Source organism: Pelodiscus sinensis, chromosome 19 (assembly GCF_052426305.1).
Source record: "Pelodiscus sinensis isolate ZL-2025 chromosome 19, ASM5242630v1, whole genome shotgun sequence".
NCBI lineage: Eukaryota > Metazoa > Chordata > Testudines > Trionychidae > Pelodiscus > Pelodiscus sinensis.
Genome location: NC_143070.1, coordinates 2,230,219 through 2,255,000, shown reverse-complemented (window position 1 = coordinate 2,255,000; position 24,782 = coordinate 2,230,219). Strand labels below are relative to the sequence as shown.

Sequence of the window (24,782 nt, the reverse complement as noted above, 5' to 3'; positions counted from 1 at the left end):
GTGTGTCCGTCCCTGCTGGATGTGTGTGTAATCGTTTGTGTGTTACTGTAGGTGGAATTGTGTGTGTGTAACTATGTTCCTGCTGGCTGTGTGTGTGTAAAACTGTGTGTAATTGTTTGTGTGTGTGTAACTGTATGTGGAGTTGTGTGTGTGTGTGTAACTGTGTGCGTAATTGTTTGTGTGTGTGTGTAACCATATGTGTAATTGTGTCTGTGTGTGTAATTGTGTTCCTGCTGGCTGTGTGTGTGTGTGTGTAATTGTGTGGGTGTGTAACTGTATGTGTAATTGTGCGTGTAATTGTGTTCTTGCTGGCTGTGTGTGTGTGTGTGTGTGTGTGTAATTGTGTTCCTGCTGGCTATGTGTGTGTAATTGTTTGTGTGGGTGTGTATCTGTATATGTATCTGTGTGTGTAACTATGTTCCTGCTGGCTGGGTGTGTGTAATTGTGTGTGTAACTGTGTTCCTGCTGGGTGTGTGTGTGTGTAACTGTATGCGTAATTGTGTGTGTGTAACTATGTTCCTGCTGGCTGTGTGTGTAACTGTCTCTCTGTGTATGTGTAACTGTGTCTCGCTGCTGGCTGTGTGTGTGTAATTATGTGTGTGTGTGTGTGTGTCCCTGCTGGCCGTGTGTGTTTGTGTGTAACTGTCTCTCTCTCAGTGTATGTGTAACTGTGCCTCCCTGCTGGCTGGGTGTGTGCAATTGTGTGTGAGTGACTCGGTGTCCCTGTGTGTGGGTGTGAATTCCTCACAAGCAGCCCCAGGAGGGTCTGGGGGCAGGGGTCAGCGCTCCCCTGCTGCCCCCCACTCCTGCTGCCCCGGCCCTGTGGGTTTCCTGATTTCCTCACAGCCTCCTTCCCCTTCCGGGCAGGGGCTGGGAGCCGGGCGCCTCCCCAGAGCCAGATGCTCCCAGCGGCTCCGTGCCCCGGAGCAGCCCCCCAGCTCCACCATGGGCCCCCAGTTCCTGCCCCTGGCCCTCGGCCTCCTGGCAGCGACCCCCATGGGGGCTCAGGAAGGTAAGGAGCCAACCCAGCCGTGGGGGGGCAGGTGGCCTTGGGGCTGGTTTTGTTCCTCTTTCTCCAGGGCCTGGACGGCTCCCACGGCCGAGGAGCAAATGACGCTCAGTTGGGGGGAGGGGCAGAGGTGCTGGCGGGCAGGGAGAGGGTCTCCCCGGCTCCTTTGGTGCTCCCCACGAACCCATTGCGACCCCCGGGCCCGGCAGCAACGCCCCAGGCCCCGGATTGCAGCTTGACTCCGGTTCAGCCCCTCGGACGCCGGCGTCATGTCCAGAAGCGCCTGCATCTCGGGGCCAGCTGGGTGTCTCAACAGCTGCTCTGCCCCAGAGGTGGCTGCGTCTCAGGGCCGGGCCAGGGGTCCCCGTCTCTCCTGTGCGCTGTCCGGCAGGTCACGTCTGGTGTTTGCAGGCCAAGAGGTGACGGTGGAAGCCGGCTCAAATGTGAGTCTCCCCTGCTACCTGACCGGGCCGCAAGTGACCTGGAAGTGGATCCCGCGCTACCCGCGCTGTGCTGGTGTCAGCGGTGGGATACAAGAGATTTACACAGTGACGACGGCCGGGGCAAGCCGCAGCCTGCTGGAGAGATTTAAGAATTGGCTGGGGCTGCAGTCTGAGCCGGGAACCCAAATTTCCATCCTCACACTTCAACTCTCGCACATGAACGCCTCGGGGGTCTTCTTCTGTGCCAGCGGCAGCCAGAACAGCCGGCCCATCTCGGTGACCGTCACGCCCGGTAACAGCCTGACGGGTGTGGAGTGGGCAGCTCAGATTCCTGGGTTTTCTCCCTGCTCGGGAAAGGGAAGGGGAGGGGGAGAGATGAGGTAGATGCGGGGGGGAGGGGCAGGACTCCTGGGTTCCTCCTCGCTCAGGCAGGGGGAGGAATTTGCCGGGTGCCGGCCCAGCCCGGCCAGCAGGGGGCGTCCCTCACTGGATCCCTCATTCGTGGGTTTCTCTCCCCAGGCTGCCCGGCCGGGGCGTCCATCCAAGGGGCTCCCGAGGGGCCCGTCCGGAGGGGAGCGAGCGTGTCCCTCTCCTGCGCCCCCTGTGGGGAGAAGGGGCCCCGCCCGGCCCCAGCAGGGGGCGCCACGTGGCTGATCGATGGGAAACAGCTGTCGGATCCCACGGCCCTTCGGATTCTGCGGGGCAACAAGGTGACGCTGAAGGATTTGTCCAGCCAGTACGAGGGGCTGTGGAGCTGCCGCCTGCCCGGGGATCCCCCCCGCTCTGGGAGCTACTGCCTGGAGCTAGACCTGGGGGCACCCGGGATCCAGTCAACACACCCGCCCGGCTCTGGACACGACCGACCAGGTGTGTGCATCTGCCGGGCCCTGCCCCCCCCGCTGCTCCCCAATTCCAGCCCAGCGAGGGGTCGGGACCACTGGCCGAGAGGGGTGGCCATGTGGGATGAAAGGCAGCAGCACGGGGCAAAAAACGTTCCCTCCCCCAGAGCCAGCTGCATCCGAGCACTGGAGGAGGGGTCCCCGTGTCACCAGCCCCCCCACCCCAGAGCCAGCCGCATCCCAGCGCCAGGCGAGGGGTCCCCATGTAACCAGCCCCCCACCCCAGAGCCAGCCGCATCCCAGCGCCCCGTGAGGGGTCCCCGTGTAACCAGCCCCCCACCCCAGAGCCAGCTGCATCCCAGCGCCAGGCGAGGGGTCCCTGTGTAACCAGCCCCCCCACCCCAGAGCCAGCCGCATCCCAGCACCAGGCGAGGGGTCCCCGTGTCACCAGCCCCCCCACCCCAGAGCCAGCCGCATCCCAGCGCCAGGCGAGGGGTCCCTGTGTAACCAGCCCCCCCACCCCAGAGCCAGCCGCATCCCAGCACCAGGCGAGGGGTCCCCGTGTCACCAGCCCCCCCACCCCAGAGCCAGCCGCATCCCAGCGCCAGGCGAGGGGTCCCCGTGTCACCAGCCCCCCCACCCCAGAGCCAGCCGCATCCCAGTGCCAGGCGAGGGGTCCCTGTGTAACCAGCCCCCCCACCCCAGAGCCAGCCGCATCCCAGCGCCAGGTGAGGGGGCCCCATGTAACCAGCCCCCCCCACCCCAGAGCCAGCCGCATCCCAGCGCCAGGTGAGGGGGCCCCATGTAACCAGCCCCCCCCACCCCAGAGGTGGCCACAGTTCAGCCTCAATTTTCTCCCCAGCACAGGGCAGGAACTTGACCCCTCCCCTGCCCCCCAACTCCCTCCTGCCAGTGATCGGGGGCTGCGTGGGGGCCGTTCTGGCCCTGACCCTCATGGCCGCTGCTGCCTTGATTTACCTTCGGAGACGCCAGCCCCGGCGGGCCAGGTACAGGGCGGGAGGGGTGGGGCAGGGCGGGAGGGGAATGTAGTTAGAGTCAGCCCATACTGGGGTGGGGCTGGAATGGGGCAGCTCTGGGGCGAGGTGCCATGGTGGGGCAGGATGGGGAGAGCATGGGGGGAGGAAAACCTGGGATTAGAGGGGGACAGTTCTATAGGGGCTGGGAGGGGGGCGAGATGGGGGCTATGGGGTGGGGTGTTCTATAGGGGCTGGTCCGGGACTGGGGAGCCAGGCTGGGACAGGGCAGAGGTCAAGGTGGGGGATATGAGGGATGCTGTTCTATAGGGATAGTCTATAGGGGTCAGAGGGGATAATCTATAGGGGGTACGTATAGGATGGATAAAGCTAGCCTAGAGGAGAAGAGAGAGGCTTTATTCTATAGGGGCAGCCCCAACATGCATGCTATGGGGGACAGTGTATAGGCTCCGTGGCAATTTAAGGGAGATGGTGTAAGAGTCGGTGGGGCTATAGGGGAAGGGAGGGAAGTATAGACTGGCTGGCTACAGGGGAAGGCTGAGTGACCGTATAGCAGCAGCGTCGATCTATAGGAGCGGTGGTCTGAAAAATGCCCGAGGCAGTGGGTCCAGATGGGTCTATAGGGGAGGGAATTGTATATATGGAGGCCGGGCACTATAGGGGGTCGTTCCATAGGGGCTGGGCCCAGCCCAGGCGGTTCTCAGCCCCACGGAACCCCTCCAACTGTCCCCGTCCCGCCCCCCAGCGCGACCCCAGTGGCGACGAAGATCGATGGACAGTGGGAGCAAGCAGGTGAGTCGGGGGGCAGGGTAGGGGGCAGGGGGCCCAGCCCCTCTAGGGGGCGCTAGGTGACCCCCCCCGGAACCCCTAACCCTTCGCTTTCTCCCTCCTTTCCCAGCTGAGCAGCCCAGCCCCCCAGAGGCTGGTGGAGGGAAGCAGAACCCCCCAGCCTGCGACCCCCAGCCGGGCAGCGAGGTAACTCCCCGGACGGGGGGGGGGGGCGGGCGGGCGGGCTATGGGTTGGGGGGCAGCGGGGGGGGGCACCGAGGGGCTCTCCCACGGCAGACAACTTGACTCCCGTACAAGTGGGGCCTGGGTGGCCATGGCAGGGGGGCCCTGGCCCCATGGGGTGGTCGTTAAGGGCCCCTTATGGCCTGGGGGGGCTAACGCCCGCTGCCTCCCTCCCTCTCTCCGCAGGGCCCCGATGGGATCTGTTACGCCTCCCTGAGCTTCCAGCAGCCCCCCCCGGCCGGGGGCCGAGGGAAAACCGGCCCCACCACCATCTACAGCGAGCTGGCCCCCCCCCACGGCCAGCCCCCCGCCTCGGCCACCGACACCCCCGGCTCTGGGTGACCCCCAGATCCCGGTGACCAGGGTGGGGCTACGAGACGAGTCCCTCCCTGCTGCTAATTTGCAAGTCGGGCAGGCCGGGGGCGGGGCAACGGCCTTGACAATATTGTAGGTCCTACAGGATGTGTTGGAAACAACCGCAAGCAGGGCGTGGCCCGCTGGGCACGTTCCGGCTGCTTCCAAGGTCTGCAAACCGGGGGAGAGGGCCGCTTCTGTGCCTGCCCTGCCATGGATGGCGTAGGACCTACATTATGTATTGTAAACAAAGCCAGGTGTGAACAGGGCCGGTGTTTGTTAAGCAAAAAGGAAGGTTTCTGCAGGTTGAAGCAGCCGCGGGCCGGGGGCAGAGTGTCCAGGGAAATCTATCACAACCTCACAAACAATATTGTAGGTCCTACATTTTCTATTGTAAATAAATCAAAGCCTAGACCAAATGTAAACGCGTTGTCTGCAATTGCACCTCCCCTTCTTCTGCGGGTAGAATACGATGGGAGGGGGTGTCTCCAGGGAGTTGCCCTCCATTATAGTCCACGGAGGGAAAATATTGTAGGTCCTACATTATGTGTGGTAAACAAACCCAACTGTAAACAATGACAGGAGGAGATGCCGCAAAACACTTCCAGGCTTCTTGAAGGTGGAGGAGGAAGGGGAGGGATTCCCTCTACCCCTGCCCAGTCACTGTAGGCCCTACATTATGTAGGGTAAACAAACCAAGTGGTAAACAAAGAGGATGTGGGTTGTGGTTACAGGTTGCCCCTTCTGTAAGCGCCAGCAGAGATGGGGTTGATGCCAGCGCACGGGTCTTTCGCCACGTCTGCTCTTGGCAATAATGTAGGTCCTACATTATTGAAAGGAAACACACGGCAGCTGAGCAGGCAGGCTGGGGGCTGGGAGGGGAGGTTTCTCAGGTGGCTGCAGTCCCAGGGGGGCCTACAGGAGAGGAAAGGGGGGGTTGAGAAAGCAGGAGGGAGACAGACCCCGTGTGGGGCCCAGCTGGGCTGAAGCCGGGACTTGTGGGGCTGGTACCTGGTGGTGGGGCCAGGGGCTGTCGGTGCGCGTAGCAGAGGGCCCCGACGGAGGCCGCGAGGAAGAGGCCGACGAGGCTGCAGCGCAGGGCCAGCGCCGTGCTCCACGAAGCCCCCGCGACTGGGGAGAGAGATGCGTTTAGCAGCTCCCCCCTCCCACCTCCTCTGCCTGGCCCGGGGAGGCAGCCACCTCTGGGGTGGGATGGGACGGCAGGGGGCGGGGTGTGGCCCAGGGATCCCACACCCCCGGCCCTCCCCAGCCCCACTGCGTGGCCGTTCTATGCAGCTGGTACCCGGCTGCTGCGCCCCAGAGGTGGCTGCATTGGGCGAGGGACAAATACGCACCTGGAGGGATGGGGCTGGGGTTGTGTCCGGGGCTGGGCGGGCGTGTCGGCTGGATCCCGGGCGCCCCCAGGTCTAGCTCCAGGCAGTAGCTCCCAGAGCGGGGGGGATCCCCGGGCAGGCGGCAGCTCCACAGCCCCTCGTACTGGCTGGAGAAATCCTCCAGCGTCACCTTGTTGCCCCGCAGGGTCCAAAGGGCCGGGGAATCCGACAGCGGTGTCCCATCGATCAGCCACGTGGCGCCCCCTGCTGGGGCCGGGCGGGGTCCCTTCTCCCCACAGGGGGCGCAGGAGAGGGACACGCTCGCTCCCCTGCGGACGGGCCCCTCGGGAGCCCCTTGGATGGACGCCCCGGCCGGGCAGCCTGGGGAGAGAAACCCACGAATGAGGGATCCAGTGAGGGACGCCCCCTGCTGGCCGGGCTGGGCCGGCACCCCTCAAACTCCTCCCCCTGCCTGAGCGAGGAGGAACCCAGGAGTCCTGCCCCTCCCCCCCCGCATCTACCTCATCTCTCCCCCCCGAGAGGGGAGAAAATCCAGGAATCTGCCCACTCCACACCCGTCAGGCTGTTACCGGGCGTGACGGTCACCGAGATGGGCCGGCTGTTCTGGCTGCCGCTGGCACAGAAGAAGACCCCCGAGGCGTTCATGTGCGAGAGTTGAAGTGTGAGGATGGAGGTTTGGGTTCCTGGCTCAGACTGCAGCCCCAGCCAATTCTTAAATCTCTCCAGCAGGCTGCGGCTTGCCCCGGCCGTCGTCACTGTGTAAATCTCTTGTATCCCACCGCTGACACCAGCACAGCGCGGGTAGCGCGGGATCCACTTCCAGGTCACTTGCGGCCCAGTCAGGTTGCAGGGGAGACTCACATTTGAGCCGGCTTCCACCGTCACCTCTTGGCCTGCGAACACCATAGTTTGAGGGGGGTCCTCCCCAGGACAGAGCCAGCATGACCGACCCCCCTCAGTGGGGGCTGAGATGCAGCTAGCCCTGGGGTGGGACAAGGGGCTGATTGTGGAGCGTCCCCTCGCCGTGCCCTGTGATGCGGCCAGCTCTGGGTCGGGCGCCTGGGTGACGACTGAACAGAAGTTCGGGAGAGGAAGTGAAGGGGGGACCCAGCAGAAGCTGCAGGGGGGTGTTTTTTAGGGGGGATCTCCAGCTGGGAGGGGGAGCCTTGGGCTTCACGCCCTGTTTGCAGATGGGTTCGTGGCCCCGGGGCCGACCCTGCGGCCCCATTTCCTACAGCCCCCCCCCCCCAGCCTGGCTTCCTCCTTACCTTCCTGCGCCCCCAGGTCCCTCGCTGCCAGCAGGGCCAGGGCCAGAGGCAGGAGCGGGAGGCGCATGGTGGTGCCGGTGGGGGAGGGCGCTGGGGCGAGGGGTCTGCGGCCGTGGAGGGCGCCTGCCTCTGGGGAGGGGCGCTCACCCGGCGACTGGGAAGAGGAAGTTGGAGCCAGGCTCGCACAGGCTGTGACAAGGGGCCTTGTGCAAGATCCTCTGGCTAGTTCCAACCCGCCTCCCCCCACGGGGCCCAGAACCCAGGAGTCCGGCCCCCCCGGGCATCCTCTGCTCTCACCACTAGCCTGCACAGCCCGGGAAATGAGCCAGAAACCCTGCTCCCCCCCTTTCCTCTCACCCCTCCCTTCCCAGAGCTGGGGGGGAACCCAGGAGTCCTGGCTCATCCCCTCCCCCACCACGCTCCGCTCCGCCCCCCAGTGGTCCAGGCTGGTGTGGCAGCCCTACATTGATAATTCGGGGCTGCTTCCCCGCCCGCAGGGCCCTATGGGGATCGGCTACGCCCCCCGAGCTTCCAGCAGCCCCCCCACAGCCGGGGGCTGAGGGGAAACCGGCCCCACCTCGGCCCCCGACACCGGGTGAGCCCCAGAGCCAGGAGACCAGAGGGGGTCTACACGAGTCCCTCCCTGCCGCTAATTCACGGCCTTGACAATATTGTAGGTCCTACAGGATGTGTGGGAAACGACCCCACGCAGGACGTGGACCAATGGGAACGGTCCTGATGCTTCCAAGGTCTGCAAACCGGGCGAGGGGCCCGCTTCTGGGCCTACCCTCCTGCAACCGATGGCGTAGGTCCTACATTATGTGTTGTAAACAAAGCCAGGTGTCGACCCGGCCGGTGTTTGTTAAGCAGGAAGGAAGGTTTCTGAGGGTTGAGGCAGCGGCGGGCCGGGGGCAGAGTGTCCAGGGAAATAGTGGTAGTGGGAATCTATCACAACTCCACAAACAATATTGTAGGTCCTACATTTTATATTGTAAATAAAAGAAAGTATTCACTGGACCAAATGTAAATGCGTTGTTTGCAGTTTCACCGCCCTTCTGTGGGTAGAATACAGCGGGAGGGAGTGTCTGCAGAGAGCTGCCCTCCATTATAGCCCACGGAAGGAAAATACTGTAGGTCCTACATTATGTGTTGTAAACAATCCCAACTATTAACAGTAGATGCCACAAAATACTTCAAGGATTCTTGAACCCAGAGGAGGAAGGGGAGGGATCCCGTCGACCCGTGCCAGGGTCACTGTAGGTCCTACATTATGTAGGGTAAACAAGAGGATGTGGGTTGTGGTTACAGGTTGCCCCTTCCGCAAGCTCCAGCAGAGATGGGGTTGATACCAGTGGACGGGTCACAGCCCACGCCTGCCAGCGGTGGTGACAATTATGTAGGTCCTACATTATCGAAAGTAAACACAGGCCGGTGAGCAGGCAGGCTGGGGGCTGGGAGGGGAGGTTTCTCAGGAGGCTGCAGTCCCGGGGGGCCTATAGGAGAGGAAAAGGGGGGTGAGAAAGCAGGCGGGAGACAGACCCCGTGTGGGGCCCAGGGTGCGCTACCCCCCCATAGGACTGGTACCTGGTGGCGGGGCCAGGGGCTGTCGGTGCGCGTAGCAGAGGGCCCCGACGGAGGCCGCGAGGAAGAGGCCGACGAGGCTGCAGCGCAGGGCCAGCGCTGTGCTTGACGACGCGCCTGCGACTGGGGAGAGAGACGCGTTTAGCGCCCCCCCACCTGGTGCTGGGAGGCAGCCACCTCCGGGGGGGAGGGGACAGAGCGGGGGGGTGCAGGGGCTTGGCCAGGGATCCCGCACTCCCGCCACTCCCCAGCCCTACAGCGTGGCCGTTCTATGCGGCTGGTACCCAGCTGCCGCGCCCCAGAGGTGGCCGCATTGGGCAAGGGACAAATACGCACCTGGAGGGCTGGGGCTAGAACTGGGGGGGCGCGTCCCCCGGTCTAGCTCCAGGCAGTAGCTCCCAGAGCGGGGGGGATCCCCGGGCAGGTGGCAGCTCCACAGCCCCTCGTACTGGCCGGAGAAATCCTCCAGCGTCACCTTGTTTCCCCGCAGGATCCGAAGGGCCGTGGGATCCGACAGCGGTGTCCCATCGATCAGCCACGTGGCGCCCCCCTGCTGGGGCCGGGCGGGGTCCCTTCTCCCCACAGGGGGCGCAGGAGAGGGACACGCTCGCTCCCCTCCGGACGGGCCCCTCGGGAGCCCCTTGGACGGACGCCCCGGCCGGGCAGCCTGGGGAGAGAAACCCACGAATGAGGGATCCAGTGAGGGACGCCCCCTGCTGGCCGGGCTGGCACCTGGCCACTTCCTTCCCCTCCCTGTGCCTGAGCGAGGAGGAACCCAGGAGTCCTGCCCCCCCACCCCTATCTATCTCATTCCCGCCCCCCAGAGCCGGGAGAGAACCCAGGACTCCAGGCGCCCCGCCCCACACCCGTCAGGGCTGTTACCGGGCGTGACGGTCACCGCGATGGGCGTGCCGTTCCGGCTGGGGCTGGCGCAGAAGAAGACCCCCGAGGTGTTCATGTGGGTGGGTTGAAGCATGAGGAGGGAGCTTTGGGTCCCCTGCTCTAGCAGCAGCCGCAGCCAATTCTTAAATCTCTCCAGCAGGATGTGGCTTGCCCCGGCCGTCGTCTCTGCGTAAAGCTCTTGTATCCCACCGCTGACACCAGCACCGCGCGGGTAGCGCGGGAGCCACTTCCAGGTCACTTGCAGCCCGGTCAGGTTGCAGGGGAGACTCACGTTGGAGCCGGCGTCTACGGTCACGTGTAGGCCTGCCAACACCACAGTTTGAGGGGGGTCCTCCCCACGAGGGAGGCAGCGTGAGACTCTCCTCTGTGGGGGCAGAGATGCAGCCACCCCGGCGTGGGACAAGGGGCTGATGGCAGAGAGCCCCGTTGCCCCTCGCTGAGATGCAACCACCCCAGTGTGGGACAAGGTGCTGATGGCAGGTTGCCCTGCCCTGAGATGCGGCCACTTCTGGGGTGGGGAACAGCTGAACAGAAGTTTGGGACAGGAAGTGAAGGGCGTAGCCAGCAGAAGCTGGGGGGAGGGGCGCTTACGGGGGGCGCTTTGGGCTTCACGCCCTGTTTGCAGGCAGGTCCACAGCCAACACTACAGCCCCCCCCCCCCCAGAGTGAGGGGGCGAGCCCCATAGCTGGGTTCCCCCCTTACCTTGCTGAGCCCCCAAGTCCCTCGCGGCCAGCAGGGCCACGGCCAGAGGCAGGAGAGGGAGGCGCATGGTGGTGGGGTGAGGGGCCTGCGGCCGTGGAGTGCACCTGCTTCTGGGGAGGGGCGCTCACCCGGCTACTGAGAAGAGGAAGCCGCACCCACAGGGTGTGACAAGGGGTTTTGTGCAAGATCCTCTAGTCCTACCCCCCACGGGGCCAGGAACCCAGGGCTCCGGGCCTGAGCCTGCTGTGGCTTTAACCACTAGCCCCCACCGCCAGCAAAACAACCCCAAACCGCTGTGTCGCCCCTACCCCCCTTCTTTCCCAGGGCTGGGGAGGGAACCCAGGAATCCTGGCTCACTGGCAACCGGCCTGCATTAGAGGCAGCTGTGGGGTGGGGCGCAGGGGCTGGTCCTACGGCCCAGTGCTGCGATACCGCTCACTCTGGGGGCGCAGCTGCTGCATCGAAGTCTGGGGCAGGCAGTGATGGGGAACCGAGGTCTGCTTGAACCCCGCCCCCGCTGCTTGGACCTGGGCCCAAAGGGGCGGGGTCGGTGAGGACAAAGATGAGACACAAGAGGGGTGCAAGGGTGGAGTTTAATGCCGTAAGGTGTTAAAATCCTGTGGCAGAGAGTTCCACAGGTTAACAGCAACTGGTAGCTGCTTCCAGCGGAGTTTTCCATCCCCGGGGAGACAGGAGTGGTCCATTCAGATAACGATGGGGGTGGTGATGGGGTGGGGAGGTGTCAGACAATAGTAGCATAGACCGTGGGCCCATCCGGGGGAGACAGGAAGCCATGAGCTGCTGGGGGGTGTGCCACTTCAGCGTAAAGGAGGGTGTTTGGGACCTGGGAAGAGAAGGGTAAAAAGAGATGGAGAGGCCCCTGCTACTCCAGCCCTGCCCCCCAACTCTGCCGCTGGCCCTCGTTCCTGACCCGCAGCCCCTGCGTCCCTCACCTTCCCTTCCCCATGCAGGGGCACCAGGCATCTGTCGGTCGATTTGTCTCCAAGCCGTGGCTCTTCCAAGGGGGATAAACTGAGGCCAGGGGCCCCTTAGTGCAGGATGGAGAAAAGGGGAAAAAAATGAAAAAAGGGAAGAAGAGAGTTGGAGGAGGTGGGGGAGAATCTAAATCCACCTGTGGAACTGTCCGCCGCTGGCTTCCCTCAGAGGGGAAAAAGCCAGGAAGGTTACAGGTCCAGCTGCTCAGGCAGGGGCTGGGGGAATCCATTCTACACTCAGCTGAGGAGGTGGGATACAAGGGTAGATGGGCCCAGGGGTCTGACCTTTGGTGGCAGCGGTGGGATACCAGGCTTGTGGGTGGGGTTTATTTCCCTGCCTCACCTGTTTCGGTCTCACGGTTCTTTGGATCCCGTCGGGACCTGGAAGGGGGGAGAAAGGGGAAGGTTCAAGATGAAAACGTTTCCTCCTCCCCCCTCCTGAGTCCATCCCTCTCCCCCGCCCACCTTGGCTTTTGCTCTGTGGATTCGTGGCTCTTCCCCCTCCTCCCCCCTGCACTTAGTGCCACGGAGGGGGGGGTGCCCCTGCCTGGACTCCGGCCTCCCCGACTCACCTGACCCCCCTCTTTCTCCGCAGGCACCAAGCGGCCAGTCCCGCCGTGACTGGAACCAGAACGGAGGCCATGACCCAGGTCGCCCACTCGGTGCCGGAGCCTGTAACGGAGGCAGGTCAGAGCCGGCAGGGTGGCACCAGGCAGCGGGGGGGAGGGGAGGGATAGCGGGACCCCAACTTACCTGTGGCCCTCGCCCGGAGGGGGGGCGCCACGCAGAACTCAAAGCCCTGGGGGGGGCCGTTGCGGGGCTGGCATTCCCAGTGCCCCCAGGCCTTGCCGTGGGACGAGTCCAGCTCCACGACAGCCCCCTGCTCCCGCTTGGTAGCCCAGGCCCGGTTGCCCAGGGGCTGGGAGTTGAGGCGCCAGCGGAAGGCCCGGAGCGAGGGCTGCGGGGAGCAGGGCTGGCAGCAGAGGATCAGCGTGGAGAGGGGCCCCGGGGAGGAGGAGATGGTGAGGTTGTTGCGGCAGCCTGTGGGGAGAGGCGGGGGGTCAGGAGGGGGCGCTGTGGGGAGCAGGGCAGGCGAGATCCTCTGTGACCCCAGATCCAGTGGGGGGGGGGGGGACTGTGGGGGCAGCGTAGCAGGAAGTGCGTGTGTGGGGAGAATCAAAGCAAAAAAACCGTGGTTCACCTCTGGAACTACCCGCCACAGGATTCTCCCCGGCAGGGAAAGGGGAAGGAGGGGGAGCCCCCGTGCCCCCGCCTCACCTCCCTTCACCTCCAGCCGGATGGGGGGCTCGTTCCTGGTGGCCCCCAGGCAGGTGAAAGTCCCCGAGTCGCCCATGCGGAGGTCGCGGAGCAGCAGGGAGCCCCGGGCCGAGGGGTGGGGGTCCAGCCGCCCCTTGAAACGCTCCAGGGAGGGCTCCAGCTGCGAGTCCAGGTGAGCGATTTCTAGCTGGTCCTCGGCCACGCCGGCGCATTCGGGGTATTGGGGGGACCAGACCCAGCGCAGCGGGGGGCCCGCGACCTCGCAGGGCAGCGCCAGCTCCGCGCCGGCCGGGTGCTCCTTCAGCCGCGGGAAGGACGCTGGGGGCGGGAAGAGGGTTAGCAAAGCCCCTCCCACCCATGCCACAGCCCCCTCCCCGGCCCTGCCGGTGCCCGACTCTGCCCCACAGCCTCTCCCGCCCCCTCCCCAGCCCTGCCGGTGCCCCTGACTCTGCCCCACAGCCCCTGCCCCCTCAGCCCTGCCGGTGCCCCTCACTCTGCCCCACAGCCCCTGCCCGCCCCCTCCCCAGCCCTGCTGGTGCCCCTGACTCTGCCCCACAGCCTCTCCCGCCCCCAGCCCTGCCAGTACCCCTCACTCCTGCCCCCCAGCCCTGCAGCTGAGCCCTGCCGGGGCCCCTCACTCCGCCCCACAGCCCCAGTCCTGCCGGTGCCCCGCACTCCCGCCCCACAGACCCTGCCCCCCCAGTCCTGCCGGTGCCCCTCACTGCCACCCCATTCACCCCACATCGGGCCAGGCCTGAGCAGGGCCAGCAGGACCCAGATGGTGGAGTCCATCAGCTCTGGGTGATCCGTGTCCCACTCCTGGGCGGGGGTGGGGGTGGGTCGTGGTTTGTGCCTCCGGGGCTGACTCAGGGGCTGGGGCCTTTATCGTTGCATCCCAGACTTCCGTCACCGCTTCCTTTGGCCCCCCCATGGCGTTAACTCTGAAACCTACTGACAGTCGCCTTCCCCCCCTGCAGGTTGTGCCTGCAAACACCTCACCCCACAGCCACGACGTGCCCCTCACCCGACTGCCCGCCGTGAGCTGATGTGCCCCCACCTGCCCTATTGACAAATGCTGGCCAAGAACCATGTGGCAGGCAGTTCCCCAGGTGAAATCACACGCGCCTGAAACCAGACTTGTCCCTGTGTAGCAACCAACTTCCCCGCCCTCTGGGAACCGGCCGGAGCCAGCTTTAACGGGAAAGGAGACGGGTGCTCTTCTGGGAGTGCCCCAGGCTCGTTATAGGCAGTTGCTAGTGGCTGTGAGTTCCCCAGGCTAACGACCCATCGCCCAAGGGCATCCCCTATTGTTGTGATCACAGCCTGGTGCCGAGAGATCTCCAGGCTCATTAAGGCGATAGCCAGGCTGTAAGAGGGCAGCCCCCTGGCATATGGGGCTCAGAGCGAATAGTGGAGAAGAGGCCAAGGGTGAGCCAGCCATCCTGCTGAACAATTCGGGCCCACCTCCAGTAGCTGGGAGTTCCCCAGGACCCCGCTGGGCCTCGAAGCGGAGAGCTGCCCCCCAGAGGTGGCCGCATCACCCCAAGCAGACACACACCCGGAGTACAAAAAATACCTTCTTTACTGTTAGTTTCTCTAGCACGGGGGCCCCCAGAGGCAGGGAGCGGGGGCGGATTTACAGCGTGGGGCAGGCAGGGCCGGGTTCACACAGTGGGGAGGAGGGCCCGCGCCGTGTAAAACAAACGGGGGGGGGGGGGGGGGAGTGCAATTGATGGGCGTGAGGGGGGTTGGACCCCCCCGCTACAAGTGCCAGGGCAGATGGAACTCGTGGGGCGGCAAGGGGGTGCAATGCGTCGCCTCGAAGTTCCGCAGGTGCTTCCGGGCCTGGGGGGGCAGAGAAAGGGAGGGGGGGAGAGTATATTAATGATGGGGGGGCAGGTAAAAATGCTGTCAGCCCCTGCTATAGCCACGAGACCCCCCCCAGCAGAGCTGGGAAGAGAACTCTGCACCTCTTCCCCCCCCCCCCGCCCTCATCTAGTATCTTCCAGAACCCTGGAGGATGCTGACAGAGGGCAGAGCTAAGGGTATTTTCCAGCCAGACAGTTCAGGCCCCGGGAGGGGGACATCGGGGGCACTCACCAGGAACAGGGCCAGCTGCCGTCGCCCCTCGGGCGTCATGTCGTCTCCTGGGGGAAGGCGAGAAGTCAAAGGTCAGGCTGACCGACACCTCCCAGACTTGCTTTCACCCCTCCGCCCACCGCCTCATTGGCCACTGCCCCTCCAGTAAACCTTCCCCAGCCACGCCATGGGTGGAAGTCCCACCTGCACCCACCCCATTGGCCGATCCCCCAGCTCCCACACCGGCTGGTTTTCACTCCTCCCCACCCCCAACCTGAGCCGGAGCCCTGGAATCCCATTGGCTGCCCCCACGGCTGCCCCACACTCACCCACGCTCCAGGGGAAGCGGTCTCCGTGCTCGGCCTGGTAGGATTTCAGCACGGACAGGCACCAGTCTTCTTCCACCTCGTAGTGGCTGTACACCGAGGCTGCAGGGAGCGGGAGGTTAGAGCAGGCCGATGTGGGGCCTGGACCCCTGGATTCTCACCCCAGTTCTGGGAGGGGAGTAGGGCCTGGTGGGCAGAGCATTTACCTTCCTCCACGGCGCTGGAAGCTTCTAGCCATTCCCGAACGACTCGCACCCCCTCCTCGCCCATCACCTTGGGGTACCTGGAACCGGGGGCAGAGTGGTTAGACACGCTGGGGTTGGCCGCGCCCCTCACTCCTGACCCACAACTCTCTGCGATTCCGACCCTGGGCTCCTGTGACTCACCGGTGCTGGAGGAGTTTCAGGAGCAGGTCATTCCCTCTGTTGGACATTATATCTTCCGGGACCCTAGAGGATGCCAACAAGGGGCAGAGTTAAGGGTATTTTTTCAGCTGGCTCGTTTACAGGTGTTTGACAGTTCTAGAACCTCAGAATTCACTCCCCAAATCCCATAATGCCCCACATCCTTCCCTAGGGGAACCAGGGTGGCTCCCAGGTCCCTGACTCTAGCCACTAGCCCCCGGCCCCAAGCTTTACTCACGTGGTGGTGATAATTTCATCTTTCGTTCTTCTGACCAGTAATATGGGACCCTGGTATCTTGGGAACAGAGAAATAAAACAGCTAAGTGAGGCCGCCTGTCTGGAGGGAGTGAATTCTCTCTCATCTTGGACAGAGATGTTTCACCATCAGCAAGATGTCCCAAGGGTTATTAGCGAGGGCTGAGATTAAGGGGGAGCTCAAGAAGGGATCAAGTTAACCTGCGGGACTCCCTGCCACAGGATATTTGGAAAGACTAAGGGGAAAAAAGGGATTTAGCCATGAATGTGTATTAAATCAAGCAACAGCGAGTTCCACAGGTTATCAGCAAGGCCAAAAACTTAGCAAGCGTGGGCAAAGAGATCAGGGTTCACAGCCAGAACCCGTCACCCAGGGCAGAATTATTAGCCGAACCGACACTCGCCAGGTCCCCACTTCTCCCGGCCGCCCGCACCCCAACACCCCATCTTTACCTGCACAGCTGCTCGCCGTTGTTTAAGTTCAGATGCTGCCTCACCGTCCTGGTGACCAGCCCTCCTAGGACACGAGGAAGGAGAACGTGAAAACAATCGTGCAACATGGGAGGTTCCAAAACATGTGGCACGAGGGGTGGGGGTTGGGCGGTGTTTATTGGCTGGTTGGAGTCACATGATGGGGGGGGGGGGGACTGTGATATGAGATTGGCTGGTGGGTTCTTGGGCTAGTCCATGTGTCTGGGACAAACCAGGTGGGCAAAGAAGGGAAGCGGGGTGGATTTAAAAAAAAAGGCCAAACCATGTAAGCGGAGGGAGGGATGGAGAAAAGGGCTGAACCATGTGGGCAGCGGGAAAGGGGGGAGTGAATAAACAGGGCCAAACTGGGGGGGAGGAAGCGATGGAGAAAAGGGCTGAACCATGAAGGCAGAGGGGATGGGCGGGTGAACAAACAGGGCTAAACTATGCGGGGGGGGGGGGGGTGAAGTGGAGAAAAGGGCTGAACCATGTGGGCGGAGGGAGGGAGTGGAGAAAAGGGCTGAACCATGTGGGCAGAGGGAAAAGGGGGTGTATAACTAGGGCCGAACCATGTGGGTGGAGGGAAAGGGGGGGAATAAATAGGGCCAGACCATGGTGGGGGGGAGGAGGTGGAGAAAAGGGCTGAACCATGTGGGCAGAGAAGGGGGGTCCACTTACGGCAGCTTTCCGGCATGACCTTGAGCGCCAGCGGGACCAGGTCGTCGAAGGAGGCGTCGAGCACCAGGGCGCTGATGTCGGGGTACGACATGGCCGCCCAGGTGGCTGCAGGAGGGAGGGCGGCGGTGCGTCAGTGGGGAGAAGGGAGCTGACAGGTCCCCCCCCGACTCCCACTGCCTCCCGCCCCAGCCCCACGGGCTCCCTGCCCCGCAGCCCGGTACCTGAGAAGCCCCCGATGGACCAGGCGTACACCACGATGTCCTCGGGCAGGAAGCCCAGGCGGTGGATGGCGTATTGCAGCACCACGTCCATGGCGTTGGCCTCGTTCTGCGGCAGGGGCACGCCCTGCGGGAAGAGGGCCGGAGTTACAGGGGTGGGGGGGCTGGGTTCCGCCCCCGGATCTGGGAGGGGAACGGGGGTTAGTGGTTAGAGCTGGGGGCTGGAAGCCAGGACTCCTGGGTTCTCCCAGCTCTGGGAGGGGAGCGGGGACTAGAGCTAGGGGCTGGGAGCCAGGACGCCTGGGTTCTCCCAGCTCTGGGAGGGGAGCGAGGACTAGTGGTTAGAGCTGGGGGCTGGGAGCCAGGACGCCTGGGTTCTCCCAGCTCTGGGAGCGGAGCGGGGACTAGTGGTTAGAGCTGGGGGGCTGGGAGCCAGGACGCCTGGGTTCTCCCAGCTCTGGGAGGGGAACGGGGACTAGTGGTTAGAGCTGGGGGCTAGGAGCCAGGACGCCTGGGTTCTCCCAGCTCTGGGAGCGGAGCGGGGACTAGTGGTTAGAGCTGGGGGGCTGGGAGCCAGGACGCCTGGGTTCTCCCAGCTCTGGAAGGGGAGCGGGGACTAGTGGTTAGAGCTAGGGGCTGGGAGCCAGGACGCCTGGGTCCCACGTGCCCAGACAGCAATTGGGACTCTGAGTCACACAACTCACTGTGCTGCCAGCAAAGCCGGGGTGGTTCCATCCAAGCACCGAGTAGCCAGCTGGGAGGGAGAAACGGGGGAGGGAGGCTGTGTTAATGTGTGAGGGACAGAGCCAACCCACCCCCAGCAGGTGCCAGAGAGATCAGCAGTTGCAACAATGTGCAGGGAACTGAAGGGCAGTTCCACTGTGGAATATGGGGGGGGGGGAGCAGGGAGAACCACAGCTGCAGGGTAGGACACCCCTACCTCCATGCACAAAATGGATGGGTCCAAAAGGCAGCCCCTTCTCCCCACCAATCCCGTCCCAAAGCACAGGAATGCACTGACCCAAAGAGCAACATCACCAGCCCTGCAGAGCAGGTAGACTGGTCCAAAAGCAGCCATTGCCCCCCCATGCAGAGAAGTGGACTAGTCCAAGCATAGCTGTGCCCCACTGTTGCCAAAGGGACTGGACTCTACCACGGAGGAAACAGGAGGGGGGATCCCTCCCTCGTGACGCCCGATCGTACCATCCAGGGGGGTGGGCAGGCAGCCGACCTCGTAGAATCCAGCATTGCCTTCGCAGCAGATCACCTGGGGGGCAGAGGGGATAAAGAGGGGCCCTCAGCAGCAGACACAGGGGCCCCCTTTGGGGTTCCCTCTCCGGCCCCAGCCCACCTGCCTCCCTCTGCCCTAAGTTGCTGTGGCTTTCCTGTGTTCCCCACCCCAGAGCTGGTCGCATCTCAGCGCTGGGCGAGGCCCGTCGTGCGGCCGTTTCCCCAGCTGCTCTGCCCCAGAGGTGGCTGCATTTTGGTGATGAGGATATTTCCCCTGTGTAACCCACTCCCCCTCCACGGCTACAGCTCGGTTCCAGCCCCAGCTGACTCCAGCCCCCCGGAGCAGGCAGGGAAACGCTCACCAGTTTCTTGCCGCGGGGCTCGGAGCTTTGCCGCCGGTCCATGAACATGGTGTCGATTTCGTTACCGTCGCAGGCCAGCAGCTTGGCGCGCTTCCCGTTGTACTGCGCCGCCACGGGGAGGGGACAGGGAGGAAGAAGCGGGGGGGAAGGGAAGGGAAGGGAAGAAAGATTGGAGCCAGGTTCAGCTGGAAAGTCAGGACTCAGGGGACCTTCCCCCGGCTGCAGGAGTGGGGCCTAGTGGTTAGCGCAAGGGGGCTGGGAACCAGGATTCCTGGGTTCTCCCCCCAGCGCAGGGAGGGGAGCGGGAGCTAGCGGTTAGAGCAAGGGGGCTGGGGGCCAGGATTCCTGGGTTCTCCCCCCCCCCAGCGCAGGGAGGGGAGCGGGGGCTAGTGGTTAGAGCAAGGGGGACCGGGAGCCAGGATTCCTGGGTTCTCCCCCCAGCGCAGGGGGCGGGGGCTAGTGGTTAGAGCAAGGGGGCTGGACTCACCTCCTCCACCAGGCGGGCCTGGCCCTGCAGCAGCATGGGCATGACGGCTTTCTGCAGCAGGTAGACGGAGCCGGGGTAGAGCATCCGGCGCCCGAACGTGTGCGCCACCACGTAGCTGGGGGGGGCAGAGAGAGGCGGGTAGGCCGGGCAGGGGGCAGGAATGCAGCTGGGCCCCTCCCTGAGATCCCCTCCTGCCCCAGCCAATCAGCAGCTGGGATCCCCCATGGCCTGAAAGTCCCGTCTCTGGTTTGCCCCCTGCCAATTGGCAGCGAGGGGCCCCGCAGCCAATCAGAAGGCAGGATTCCTTCACCCCCCCCCCCAAGCTTCTACATCCCTCAAGCCTCCAAATTGTACCTCCAGCCAATCGGCAGCCAGGATCTGTTCCCATCCTTCCAAGCCCCACCCACCATCCCTCAACCAATCAGCATCCTTCCCTCTCAGCATTCCAGAACCAGCAGGCCAGCCAATCAGCAGACAGGATCCCGGCCACCAACATTCTACAGGCACCTCCCCTTCTCCTGGCGGGCCAATCAGCCTCCAGAAGATCTTCCCTACATTCCAGCTCCTCCCCCGCCTATCTGGCCAATCAGCACCAAGGAGACCTCTCCTCCCCTGCCCCTACCCCCCAGATGCTTTGGGCCTCCCGCATCTTCTCCCAGCGCCCCTCCTTCCAGCCAATGGGAAGCCAGGATCCCGCTAAGCCCCTCCCACAGGGCGGAGGGGGGCGGAGCCTACCCAGTGATCTGGCAGGGCAGTTTCTTGATGGCCTGCAGGAAGCCGTTGGCCGCGCTCCGGTGTTTGGGCTCCGATCGGAGCAGCGCGACGTTCCGGGAGTCCGACCTGCGGGGGCAGCGCACAGGGGCTTACGGCGGGGAGCCGGGACGCCCGGGTCCTCTCCCCGGCGCTGGGAGGGGAGTGGGGGCTAGTGGTTAGAGCAGGGATGAAGTTGGGAGTCAGGACGCCTGGGTTCTCTCTCTGGCACTGGGGGGAAGGGGGAGCTAGTGGTTAGAGCAGGGGGGCTGGGAGCCAGGACTCCTGGGTTCTCACTGGCCAGGCAGTGGGGGCTAATGGTTAGAGTGGGGGAGGCCCGGGAGCCCCGACACCTGGGCCCTCTCCCTGCACCCACCGGCTGGAGGCCTCGTCCCAGCGGAAATCCACGGGCCAGCTCCTGAAGTCGAAGTTGTAGCTGGCGAGTTTCTTCTGCGGTGGGGGGCAGAGAAGAGGCGGGTGAGCGAGAAAGGGAGGCAGAGGGGTGCGCGCAGCCCTCCCTCCCGCCGGCCGGAATGGGTCAGCCTGCCCCATGGCGGAGCCGGCAGCACCACCCCCCGGGCTGGCCGGGAGCCACTAGGGGGTGAGCCCCACCCCGCAGGGCCTGCACCCTCGTGTGGAGGGGGAAGGCAGCTGTCAGACACCAGGGGAGATGCAATGCATTCTGGGAAATGGCACCGTGGGGAGAGGGGGGGAGCAGCAGGAGCATCATGGGAGACACCACAGCACCGGGCCCCTGAGCATCATGGGAGACACAAGGGCAGAAGCAAAGCATTGTGGGAAATACAGACAGGGCTGCCTCCCCACCTCTCCCATCCCCAAAGACTTTGGGGGGCAGGACAGGCAGGAGCATGCTGCAGGGCATCTTGGGAGCTGGCCAGGCTGCAGGGGAGCGTGGGGGGCAGCCCCCTTGGAGGAGGGGCCAGAGGGAGGGATCCGGGTCCCCCGCCCCCTTCACCTTGATCTCCGGGGTGCCGAGACGGTGGCTGTCTTCCAGGATGGTGATGAATTGGATGTACTGGGGGTTGGTCCAGCGCCCGATGCCTGCGGCACAGAGAAGGATCAGGCACGTCCGGTATAGCCGGGGAGAGAACCCAGGCGCCCTGGCTCCCAGCTCTCCCCGCTCGCTCTAACCACTAGGCCCCACTCCTCACCTCGGAGGCAGGCGACCCCGGCCAGCAGCAGCAGCAAGGTGCCCACGTAGTGCGAGAAAGGAACCACCTTGGACATGGTTAGGTATCCTGCGGAGAGGCAAAGGTCCCTTATCCCGATTTCAGCAGCCACCCTGGTGGCCGCCCCGGGAGGGGTCAGCCTGGAGCGACGCAGCCACCTCAGGGGTGTGACCGCTGGGGAACAGCTGCCTAGAACGCCGCCCTGTGCGGAGGTGCAGCTACTTCTGGGGTGCGGCCGCTGGGTCACAGCCACATATAACGCTTCACAGGGATGGATCATCTGGCGTGAGATGCACCCCGTTATGGGGCTGGCAGTAATCCAGTCACACCCCGGCCGTTTGGGACAGGAAGTGAAGGGGAAAATGGCAGCTATGAAGAGAACAGCCGGCCGGGAAGTTCAAGGGAGGCAGAAGCAGGATTTGAGCCAGGGCCCAAGGGGAGACCCCCGCCTTTCCGCACCCCCTACCTTTTCGATACAAGTAGAACATAGCGAGGGGAGAAGTGTAGTAGGAAATGGACCACAGCACGGATGCCTGCGAGCAACAAGAGAGGATCAGTGGGCTGAAAAGCAACCAAAACCCACCCTCAGGAGTCCTGGGTTTGCTCCAGGCTCGGGGAGAGGAGTGGGGACTAGCGGTTAGAGCGGGGGGGGGGAGGTTGGGAACCAGACGTGGGGTCGCTGCAGGGCCGGAGTATCCAACCCAGCCAAAGCCCGTGGGATGGAATTAAAGACAAACATGTTTTCGCTGCACAGTGTGAGTCATGTTTCCCTCTGGGGCAGGTTGGGGAGGGACCCAGGCTGGCAGCCAGGACACCTGGATTCCACAGGAAGACCTAGCCCTGCCCCACAGTGGGAAAAGAGGGGGTGGGGGGGGAGTGGGGGGAGACTCACCAAGGCCAGGATGCTGTCTGCATGTTTCTCCAGTGTCCGCGGCTGGTAGTACGACTCCTGGGGGGAGAAATCCCTCGTCATCTGGGGAACCTATGGGGGGGAGTCGGGTGACAGGCAGGGTGGGGAGTTAAGTCCCCAACTTAGATGAACCCAGACAGGTCCCAGTGCGGATCCCCATGCTGCCACCAATACAGCGTTTGGGCTCAGGTGTGTGTAAGGGTGTGTCCTAGGCATCAAAGCTGGGTGCATTTTGGTAATGCCACCTCAACCTGACCCACGGAAGGGCACGGCAGCCATTTTGACCACCTCAGAGGGGATGCCAAGCCCACCCCTCCTGAGCAACAAGGCGGCTCAGGAAGGGGTGGTGGGGGGGGGGGGGAAAGGTGAGCAGCAGTAGCCATTTTGAAGTAACGCCAACCTGGCACAGGCGGCGTCGGGGTGCGTCAATCATTTTGAAGGCACTCCTGGAGTGCCGTTTTGCAAGGCAGGCCAACGTGGCCCCTCAGAGTTGGGGACGTGGCAGCCATCTTGTTTACACCAGACACAGGAGTCGCGCCAAAACGGCACCACTGGGGAGGAGGCAGGGGAGGGCACCCGCTCTGGCGCTGCGGCACTGGAGTCACGCCAAGTTGAAGTCTCCGAGGGACGGTGTCCTGGTGGCCATTTTGGGAACTCCTCCCATAGGAGTTACACCACCCTGGCGCCTCAGGGCAATTAGGATCACGGTGGCCATTTTGGAGTCATGTCAACTTGGTGTCTGTGGAAGATGGAGTCATGTCAACTTGGCACCCCTGGGAGGGATGGGGGTGGTGATGGTGGCCATTTTGGAGTCACGCCAACTTGGCATCCCTGGGAGGGATGGGGGTGGTCATGGCAGCCATTTTGGAGTCACGCCAACTTGGTGTCCCTGGGAGGGATGGGGGTGGTCATGGCAGCCATTTTGGAGTCACGCCAACTTGGTGTCCCTGGGAGGGATGGGGGTGGTCATGGCAGCCATTTTGGAGTCACGTCAACTTGGCGTCCCTGGGAGGGATGGGGGTGGTCATGGCGGCCATTTTGGAGTCACATCAACTTGGCATCCCTGGGAGGGATGGGGGTGGTCATGGCAGCCATTTTGGAGTCACGCCAACTTGGCACCCCTGGGAGGGATGGGGGTGGTCATGGCGGCCATTTTGGAGTCATGTCAACTTGGCATCTGTGGAAGATGGTGTCATGGCAACAGGGTGAGAATGGGAGCCTAGATAAGGGGGAATATTAATGTTGGGGTCTGGGAGATACCATTCTCTCCCTGCCATTTTCTACCATGGCCTTACTTATTGTGCTAGCAATACACTAAAGAGCATGGGGGCTGCCCCCCCATTTCCTGCAATAGTCTGTCCCAGGTGGACATTAATACCCTGATGGCTGGAAGATCCCCCATTATCCAGCAGGGTAGGTGAAGGGAAGGGATTTCTTCTCAGTGGACTGACCCATTAGGATAGCAAGACACTAGAGCCAGAGGCCATTTACATTCACACATGCCCCACCCATTCTGCACAGTGGTCTCTCCCAAGTGGGTGAGGTCATCATTTCCTTAGAGGCTGGGAGATACCATATCAGGTGCCAGGGAGTGGCACCCTCCCCCCATGTCTTACAATGGTTTCTCCAAAGGAACATCAATAGCCATGAGGTTTGGACCATACCATTGAAAAACTGGGGGGGGGGAGAGGAGAGAAGAGGTCAAACTCTTGTGAAACTCCCCAATTTCCTACAATGGTCTCTCCCATAAGAGAGCGCTTACCAGTGCCAGAGATGATGGAAAGGACTTTAGCGCCTCAGGTCCTTGCGTGACACCCCGCCCTCCATTTTCTACAATGGTCTCTCCCGAGGGCGGGGGGTATCACTCCCCTGGAGGAAGGCCCCATGCTGGATAACGGGGAGCAGCCCCACAAAAGACCCAAGTTCACCCCACTTTCCATAATGGTATCGCCCAGAGGTGTGTCAAGACCCTGGGGCTCAGAAGATTCCATGATGGAGAATGGGGGGGAGGGAGCGGCCCCCCTTCCCCCGCAATGGTCTTGCCCAAGCACCCATAGAGATAACGGGAGCCCGGGCGATACCATTGCCTCCCGCGGGGGGAGGGGGGGCGGACTCACCCAAGAACCATCCTGGGCGGCTGGGCCCCCCTCGGCCGTTTCGCCCCCGTCCCGGAGGGGCCTGGCCGGGCCCCGGTCTCGATAGACCCGGTAGAGCCGCGGCCCCAGCACGCAGCTCAGCAGCTTCGCCATCTTAGGCCGGACCAAAGCCGGGGAGCGGGAGGGGGGGAGGGGAGATAATAAAAGAGCGCTACTTCCGGGTTCCCTACGGCGGCCGCCGGCGGACACGTTTATTCAGGGGATTTCTGAACGCTTCCACTCCCTTTTCTCCTCCCCCCTTGCTCTTAAAGGGCCAGGCGACCATTTCCACCCCCCCAAATTTACTACTGTGTGTGTGTGGGGGGGGGATAAGAGGGGATGTTGCCATGACTACGGGCTGGGTGGCCGCTTTTGTGTCACCCTAGCAGGATGGAGGGGGGTGGGGCTCACGCCAAGGGGGCCGGCGCCTGGCAGCCTTTTTTGGGGGGGGGGGGCGCCAACTGGCCGCTGTGGAGGGGTGGGGGGCACGTGATGGCCATGGCGGGTCGGCTCGATGGGTCTCGTGACAGATCGGCCGCTCGGAGTTGGGAGG

General features: G+C 63.5%; 5 protein-coding genes across 8 annotated transcripts; 1 reads left to right on the top strand and 4 right to left on the bottom strand.

Moving 5' to 3' along the window:
- The first annotated feature begins 945 nt into the window (after positions 1–945).
- On the top strand, positions 946–5,009 carry LOC142825959 (uncharacterized). Its single transcript, XM_089771707.1, has 7 exons — positions 946–1,012; positions 1,340–1,744; positions 1,972–2,319; positions 3,154–3,298; positions 4,032–4,078; positions 4,185–4,261; positions 4,484–5,009. Exons 1-7 carry the CDS (start codon positions 946–948, stop codon positions 4,637–4,639), a joined length of 1,245 nt encoding a protein of 414 aa, XP_089627833.1. The 3' UTR covers positions 4,640–5,009.
- Positions 5,010–5,074: 65 nt separating this feature from the next.
- Positions 5,075–8,999, bottom strand: LOC149522043 (uncharacterized). Its single transcript, XM_075918278.2, has 6 exons — positions 8,859–8,999; positions 7,275–8,767; positions 6,576–6,899; positions 6,007–6,366; positions 5,663–5,782; positions 5,075–5,566 (listed from the first exon to the last, which is right to left on the bottom strand). The coding sequence occupies exons 2-6, from the start codon at positions 7,675–7,677 to the stop codon at positions 5,541–5,543; spliced, it is 1,233 nt and encodes a 410-aa protein (XP_075774393.2). The 5' UTR covers positions 7,678–8,767; positions 8,859–8,999; the 3' UTR covers positions 5,075–5,540.
- A 92-nt stretch (positions 9,000–9,091) lies between these two features.
- LOC149522042 (uncharacterized) lies at positions 9,092–10,922 on the bottom strand. The gene is given in 5 exon segments (XM_089771458.1): positions 9,092–9,405; positions 9,407–9,522; positions 9,738–10,401; positions 10,590–10,596; positions 10,894–10,922. Coding segments are annotated over 5 exon segments (1,113 nt in total). The 3' UTR covers positions 9,092–9,108.
- Positions 10,382–14,143, bottom strand: MPIG6B (megakaryocyte and platelet inhibitory receptor G6b). 2 transcript variants are annotated; one of them, XM_075918281.2, is made up of 7 exons: positions 13,472–14,143; positions 12,735–13,052; positions 12,210–12,497; positions 12,029–12,128; positions 11,800–11,837; positions 11,415–11,509; positions 10,382–11,305 (listed from the first exon to the last, which is right to left on the bottom strand). In XM_075918281.2, exons 1-7 carry the CDS (start codon positions 13,524–13,526, stop codon positions 11,204–11,206), a joined length of 996 nt encoding a protein of 331 aa, XP_075774396.2. In that variant the 5' UTR covers positions 13,527–14,143; the 3' UTR covers positions 10,382–11,203. The 2 variants fall into 2 exon arrangements, with proteins under 2 accessions (XP_075774396.2, XP_075774397.2); XM_075918282.2 differs by lacking the exon at positions 11,415–11,509.
- Positions 14,144–14,298: 155 nt separating this feature from the next.
- On the bottom strand, positions 14,299–24,380 carry ABHD16A (abhydrolase domain containing 16A, phospholipase). Of its 3 annotated transcripts, none has more exons than XM_075918275.2 (20): positions 24,212–24,380; positions 22,077–22,166; positions 21,651–21,717; positions 21,167–21,253; positions 20,971–21,056; positions 20,371–20,444; positions 19,980–20,084; positions 19,245–19,359; positions 18,758–18,859; positions 18,369–18,432; positions 17,870–17,919; positions 17,169–17,292; positions 16,948–17,052; positions 16,252–16,315; positions 15,782–15,838; positions 15,526–15,588; positions 15,346–15,422; positions 15,143–15,241; positions 14,835–14,881; positions 14,299–14,579 (listed from the first exon to the last, which is right to left on the bottom strand). In XM_075918275.2, exons 1-20 carry the CDS (start codon positions 24,341–24,343, stop codon positions 14,496–14,498), a joined length of 1,692 nt encoding a protein of 563 aa, XP_075774390.2. In that variant the 5' UTR covers positions 24,344–24,380; the 3' UTR covers positions 14,299–14,495. The 3 variants fall into 3 exon arrangements, with proteins under 3 accessions (XP_075774390.2, XP_075774391.2, XP_075774392.2); XM_075918276.2 differs by having other exon boundaries at positions 22,077–22,133; XM_075918277.2 differs by lacking the exon at positions 24,212–24,380 and adding an exon at positions 23,857–24,139 and having other exon boundaries at positions 22,077–22,133.
- Between the last annotated feature and the right edge of the window lie 402 nt (positions 24,381–24,782).